We start from the raw sequence: 7,591 nt of genomic DNA, 5'->3' as shown, positions 1-7,591 counted from the left end.
GGTTTTTCATGTTATTATTTTTTCTCTGTGATTTTGACATGTGAATTTCTTTTGTAGTTTCTGATTCTTGTGTGAGACTCAGGCCTTCAAGTTTATGTTTTCTTCTTTTTGTGAACTTTGTGTCTTTGTGGTTTACTTTTTGGGCATGAAAAGCTGGTTCGTCTAAGCTTCCGGTTCTCTCTCTTGATTTTATACTGGAGTAGCCGGATCGATTTTGTTTTCAGGAGTTCCCACAGAGTCCCAATTTAGATGAGGGTCAGATGATTTCAGGCCTTCTCCTAAGGTCTGGATCCCTCCAGGAACGATTTTGGCTTCAGGAATTTGTGGGTTGGACTGGCCTAGGAGCCTGGCCCAGAAAAGATGCTGGTCTAGGGCAGCTGGTGGCTGTGCCACCCAGAGATGCAAAGGCAGATGTGGTGGGAAGAGGCCCCAAGGACTCCTGGGGACTGCACTGAGGAGCTGGGTTGGTCTGGATGAAAGGATCAGGAAGAGGAAAGGTCAGCTCCATGTCCCAGAAAGAGGCTGGCAGGTGGTGCAGGCCCAGAGAAGCAGAGGGAAGTGAGGGCAGGGCCAGGTCCAGAAGCAGTGCTCCTCGGGTCCAGAGAAGGCACTAAGTTGGTCTGTGGATGAAAAGGGAAACAGTATTGGTTCCCCAGGTGTCTGGGGCACCAAGAGAAGGAATGGAGCAGGGCCCAAACTGGGAGAAGAGAATGGCAGGGGAGATGGGAAGGTGAATCAGGTTGGGGGATTCAAGTCACGGAGGATACAATGTGCTTACCCTGGAGAGAGGCCTGCAGGTGGGAGAGAGCTTCATGCAAAATATTTTGATTTTATTTAGATCCCCTCCTCTACTGGCACCTCTACCTCACCCCACCCCACCCCACTCCTACCCAATCTAATATATATAGATGAGAGAGAGAGAGAGAGAGAGAGAGAGAGAGAGAGAGAGAGACCTATAGAGTCTAATTTGTGTCCCCAAATATCCAGTGTGGGCCCATCCACTGTAGCCTGGGTAGCCTACCCAGAGTCACAACCATGAAAGAGACTGACTCTCCCTCTCCCATTAGCCACTGCCAATAGTTCCTCAGGTAGGGTTTGGGTTTCTTACCCAGTTCCCTTGTCTGCACTGGGGCTTTCTGAGACATGGTCTCCTTGTAGCCTCAGCTGGCCTGGAGCTCACAGAGGTCTACCTGCCTCTGCCTCCTGAGTGCTAGGATTAAAGGCTTGCACCACCACACCTGGCCATAGTTTGTATTTTTGTTTTATTTCATTTTGTTTTTTGACAGGCTCTCCCCAGTCCTAGCCTTCCTGGAGCTCACTATGTAGACCAGACTGACCTCAGTCTAACAGAGATCCTCCTGCCTCTGCCTCCCAAGGGCTTGGATTAAAGGTTTGTGCCATCATATCTGGTGTCAGTTTGTACTCTTAATAGACCTTTTGTTCTTCACCTAAAGCCATTTAGAGGACAGTTGCATTATTTTATATCTATATGTTCTTGCATGTTCATTAAAAAATCACTCTCAGTTGGGCTTGGTGACTCATGCTTATAGTACCAATAATTGGAAGGCAGAGGCAGGAAGATCTTGAATTCAATTCCAGCCTGTGCTTAGTGAGACCCAGTGTGACACAATCTGAAACCTATGAAGAAAGTCTCAAAGAGGGATCATGTAAATCAGGTTGGCCTGTGGGAATTGTCTTGAATACATTTAATTCACGTGAGAAGGCACAGCCCACTCTTAGTGGCACCATTCCCTAGGCAGAGGATCTTGATATGTGTAAGTGTAGAAGGGCTCCTGAGCATGACTTAAGCATGCATGCATTTATTCTCTCTCTGCTCTTGACCATGAATGTGACTAACTGCTTCAGGATCCTACTTTGACTTCCCTCAGTGGTGGACTTTACTGTGGACCTGTAAGCCAAATAGATCATTTTTTCTTAAAGTTTTTCTTTTTGGAGTATTTTATCCCAGCAAGTAGACAGGAAACTAAAACACTTCTTTAAAAAAACAAAACAAATGAACAAAAGAAAACCAGAAAACCCCACCAGTTTTGACTGCCTCAAAGTAGCTACCATATAACTTGCATGATTAGATTGGTCAAAAGATACCAAATTATATACCTGGAAAGCCAGGAGGCAGATGATATTGGCTTATTAATTAGCTTTGCCCCTAAAAGAGCAGATGAGGAGAGAGCTACAATTTTGGATTGAAAAGTGAGCTTTTAGGTTATTTATAAATTGTGATTCTACTATTTTCTTCATTTTTTAAAGGAAGATAAGATGAGACAACATTTATCTTTCTTCACATGTTCTTTGTTTGCCCATCAGCTGATGCCATCAAAACGGAGCCTCACATCTCCTAGTTCTCTGCTTTCCCGCTTTCTCTTTCTCTGTCTGGGCAAACTGCTTGCTTGCATTCTCTCGTGGCCACCTCAGTATCATATCTTTGTCAAAATGTTACAGAACTTTTAGAAATCTTTCTATCTACAGGGTAAGTAGAAGAAAAAGATATTTCAATAGTTTAGCCTTATTTATGCCATTGCTTTTAAGCATTTCCTTTTGATTTCCTTTATCATATTTATCTACTTTAGACCTTAAGCGCCATTAAGAATCTGATGAAATAGTGAATTAAAAAATTTCAGTTTCTGTAGTAAGTTTCACAGATTCTTCTGAGTGTTTCACAAACCTTTTGATTCCCATTTGTGGTCCATGGGTTAAGAATTTTGTGCTTTAACTCCATCAAGAAGCAAAGCATGAGGAATGCTGTCATTCTGTTCTTTGTCCTTTTTATTCTAAATCTAGGACCCAGCCTATCAAATGATGATGCCTACATTTAGGGCAGGTGTTCCTACCTCATTTAGCCTAATCTAGAGAATCCCACATGGAATGTCCAAAAGCTAACCTAATGTAGGTAATTCTAGTTCCTGTCAAGCTGGCAATCAGTATAAACTATTACATCCATTGAACACAAATATGTGCACACATAGTCAAGTAATGTTTATTTAAATCGTACTTCATCTCCTGTGCCCCAGTAGCACTTTTTTTCTTTCTATCATAGCACTTCTTGCCAGTCAATGAAGAAATGCTTGAACAAGCAGAGTAGTAATTGAGGTGTAACCTTGGAAATCTAAGTTCCATTTCTTGAAAGTATTAACATGAAACATCTTTCCAAAGTTGCTTTTGACAGAATAGTGTTAGGAGTGAGGCCATAAGAGAGCACTGTGTGTTAAGAGAAGTTTATTGAGCAAATAACATTGGTTAGCTCTGGGGAAACAAACACCTTCAGATCTTTTCTGGACAAATTGCAGGTACATTAAGAACTAAATATACACATTGAAATTGCCTAAAAATTAGAATAAATAGAAAATACACTTAAGCTTCTAGAAAGATTGCCCCAGGGAAATATAGTACAAATCATGCAAAAAACAAAATAAACAAACAAACAAAAAAACCCCCACAACTTAGTAGCCAGTGAAAAAATTTATAGCAGGAAAAATTAATTGTTATATTTTAACCAATATTTCCAGGATACTGTTTCATTGTGAAATAAATGAGGCATTTTACACTGTTAGGTTTTTTTTGATACCAAAAGCGTTTGAAATCAGTATTTATTGTATACTTACTGATATCTCATTATAGAACAGCCTTTGGCTTTTTTTAAAGTGCTTGATAGCTACATCTGGCTAGAGGATACAGTCAGTAGACAGCACAACTACAGAACAGGTTAAATACAGAAACAAAGGCAAACATGGATAAAATTGACTATTGGAATATAAAGTAAAAGAAGAAGATAAAGTAGAAAATGTTTGTAGCATAATATGTAAAATATTATCATTCTTAATATGTAAAGCATTTATACAAATTTCTAAGAACACTTAAAATCCCAGGAAATAAACAGTAAGGTGACACAATTAGACAGTTTACAAAAAATTTAGTATAAAACACAAAAATAATAAAGAAGTGCAAATCTGGCTGAGGGTATATACATCAGTGGTAGGTTGTTTGTGTATTATGTGAAGCCCTTGACTTGATCCAGCCCTGGAAAATATTTTTTTTTAAAAAAAAAGAGCAATAATAATGTTCTGTTTCCATCTGTCAAGGAAGCAAAGATTATAAAACTGTAATTTTCACAGGATCCTGAATGTAATTAAAGAGTGTTCTTACAGACTATAAGAATGACAGTAAAGTAGTCAAATCCTTTGTAAAGGTACTAGAACAAATGGTACCAGAATTCTTTTCCTAGGACTCTTACAAGGAAATCATACTTATATAGAGAGGGAGACATACATATCAAAATGCTCACTTCAGCATTGTCTACAAGTATGGAAAAATTGATGACTAACTAAAATCCTCTTCTAAGCAAAGGCTAAGTTTTGTTTTTTGTTTTTTGTTTTTGTTTTTTTGTCTTTTTGGGACAGGGTCTCCCTATAGCCCCAGCTGTCCTGGAACTCACTATGTAGACCAGGCTGGCCTTGAACTCACAGAGATCTGCCTGCCTCTGCCTCTGCCTCCCAAGTGCTGGGACTACAGGCATGTGCCACCACACCTGGCCAGCTAAGTTATTTTTAATATAGTGAGATTAGTCATTTGATAAAATACTTTTGAGTAGTATAACATAGAAGATCTTTAATGATATTTTATAGAATTTAGAGAAATCAATCCTGTGTAGATAATACTAAATTTTATTATAATCTTGACAATGTTAGGGGAGACTCTGGAGTTTGTTTTTCTAGTTTTTTTATTTTATCAGTTTTTCAAATGTCAGAAATTTAGTGTCTTATTTTACTTTTACATGGTGTAATTAATCTAGCATTCTTACATGTAACTTAGGATTTCATACTAATTCAAGTATGCTGTATTGGTGATATACCTGTCAACTTCTCCTTTAGAAAAGCACAGTGCTTAGTAACCAAAAGATTTCCTAGATGATCTATATTGTGAGGTTTGACTCCATCTTTGTTAACTATGCCAAGTTTCTGACTTTTCAGTACATTTGACATCAGCTTATTTTTCTGTTCCCATTACTTCTGGCCTGAGTCTGATTTCCCGAAAGTGAAACAGACATTATAAATGGATAGTAGTACACTTGCGTTACCAATTTCATAAGGTTAAGTAACTCACATCTGCTCACTCACCAGCCACATATTTGTATATAGAAATTTTCTCTTTTATTGTTTTGATTAATGCTGCTTTTTCTTGTTTCAAGGTTATTCTGGTGCAAGTTAATCCAGGTGAAGCATTTACAATAAGAAGAGAAGATGGACAGTTTCAGTGCATTACAGGTAATAATACTAATTTACCACTTTTTTGACCACAAAACTTATTCTGGCATATAGTATTACATGTGCTTGTCATTTCTTCCTTACTACCCCCACGCAAAAACACAAACTGAGTACTGTATCCTTTAACTGCTGTAATAGCATCTTAACTAATCACTTTGTCATTTCTTCACTAATCTTACTATAATATTTTATTGTTTATATTACTTCCCTAGTCAAAAATCTTGTGAATCCAACCAAGTTCCTTTAGTCTTTCAAAAAGATCGTTTCTTGTTTCCATCCTGCTGTCTCCTAACATTGATTCCCTTCAGTCTTTTTAAGTTGGCTTATTCACTGCCTCTCAAATCTTTCCTGGCCTGTCAACAGTAATTTCCTTATCTAAAATTCACCCCCTATCACTTCCACTCCAGCATATGCAAATTCTACCTGTGCTTTAAACTCAACTCAGGTATTTTAACAGGTTTATTGTAATCTTTCTTTACTGAACATCCCCTTAGCACTTTTGGACTAGAAATTTCTCAGCTTTGGGGAACTGTCCTCTACCCACTAACCACTTCTCCTAATTTATGACAAATAAAAATCTCTTCAGACATTTTCAAATCCCTGAGGGACAAAATCACCCTTGCTCAATGAGAATTGTTTCATGAAGATGATGGCAATAGAAAGGTTACTAGTAACTAGTAGGCCCTCATCCAGTATGACTAGTATCCTCATAAAAAATGGGACATTCCGACAGACAGACAGAGGTGGGGAGCAGATAGAGAGAGAAGAATAGATGCCATGTGGGGATGCAGGTCTCTGTGTCCTGAGACATGCTAGCCAAAAATTGTCAGCAAACCCAGAAGCAATGAGAGAGACATGGAACAGATATTCCCTTTATCCACCAGAATGAGCCACCTTTGCCAACTCCTCTTAAACTGAGACAGTAATTTTCTGTTCTAGGCCAAACAAAAGTCACTGTCTTGGAATTAGAGAACCTGAATGTAAACTCCAGCTCATTTCTTACTAGCTAGCTGCAATATACTACATATATTTCTTAAGTTCTCTCAAGTACATTTCTTATCAGTAAAGTTCCCAGTCCCATCTTTGATAGTACACATCACAGGATAATTTTGAGGGTTAACAATAAGCATGTAGTATACTTTAAAACTGGACCTGGTACTCTAAGGTACTCAATGAATAGTGGTGAGTACTGTGGTATTATTGTTAACAGAAAGTGATCTGTGTCTTCTCTGAACCCTGTAATACCAACTGTTGAGAAATTCCTTTATCAGATAATTATGTATTATCTTATAACATTTCTTTTAGTTGTGGTTTTAAATTATATATGTTTTGTATTAATTATTTAACTTGAAATGCTCTGTCTTTTCAACTAAGACCCACTAAACACTCAGGACAGAAAACATTTCTTATATCTCTTTGTATCCTTTCGGTTCTTGGCTTTCTATTTGTTGGATGCCTTACTAATAGTTGTTGCTTTAATTTAAAGAATACACAGAGGTAGGCTGACCATATATTTTTGGCATCCAAACTGGGATACTTTTGAGAGCGTGAGTACTTTTGTGTACGCTCTGGCTAGTATAAACCAAGATTATTACAGGAAACATGGGTTTTCAATACTCCTTTTTCCTTTCACATTACCTAACCTGTCTCATCTTTTTGATCTTTTTCTCTTTCCAGAAAAATAACTCAGTAGTTAAAACTTTTAGCTTCCATTTAAACCTTGTATGTGTTAGAAATGTCTTTAAGTCAATTTAAAAAATTTGTGCAGGAGTTAAGGTAGTTCACAAATAGGAAGCTATAGGCTTAAAAGAAAACAGGCAATAGGATTTAAAAGCAGTATAAAGAAACGTGAACTGTCTATACATGTCAGTTATGTTTACATTAAAAGAATTTCATTTATTTTTTTCTTTTATTATTGTGAAAGTTTTATTTTTTTAAAATAATTTGCTGAGAATTTCATGCATACATATAAGGTGTTTTGATCAAATCCATGCCCACCCCCTCCCTTCCAACTCCTCCCATATCTCCCTATCACTTTTTTCTGATAACTTCATGTACTCTTCCTTCTTTTTGTTTTTCAATGGGGCTTTTTGCTACTCCAACATTCCCCTCTCTGAAGAGGTAACCCTAAAATCTTAAGAATTAAATAAAAGTTCGCAAATACTTTTGACATTTTTGGCCTTTGGAACAGAATATGTTGCTAAGAGGCCCAAGGACATTGTAGCTTTTAGCCAAGAAACTGGCTACTTTTCTTTGGGGTCTTTTTACCCTAACTGCCTAGCCAATTCCTACCTCCTATTCTTATCACACCA

General features: G+C 37.7%; 1 protein-coding gene across 1 annotated transcript in view; it reads left to right on the top strand.

The window, feature by feature from the left end:
• Fndc3a (fibronectin type III domain containing 3A) overlaps positions 1-7,591 on the top strand; it is a 191,602-nt gene that overhangs the window by 73,012 nt on the left and 110,999 nt on the right. Inside the window, exon 3 of the mRNA XM_008824357.3 lies at positions 5,204-5,279. Coding sequence (XP_008822579.1) covers positions 5,204-5,279 — 76 coding nt within the window. The remainder of the gene's footprint in view (positions 1-5,203; positions 5,280-7,591) is intronic.

Source organism: Nannospalax galili, unplaced genomic scaffold, assembly GCF_000622305.1.
Source record: "Nannospalax galili isolate Female #2095 unplaced genomic scaffold, S.galili_v1.0 scaffold388, whole genome shotgun sequence".
NCBI lineage: Eukaryota > Metazoa > Chordata > Mammalia > Rodentia > Spalacidae > Nannospalax > Nannospalax galili.
This window is presented reverse-complemented; position numbering and strand designations above follow the sequence as displayed.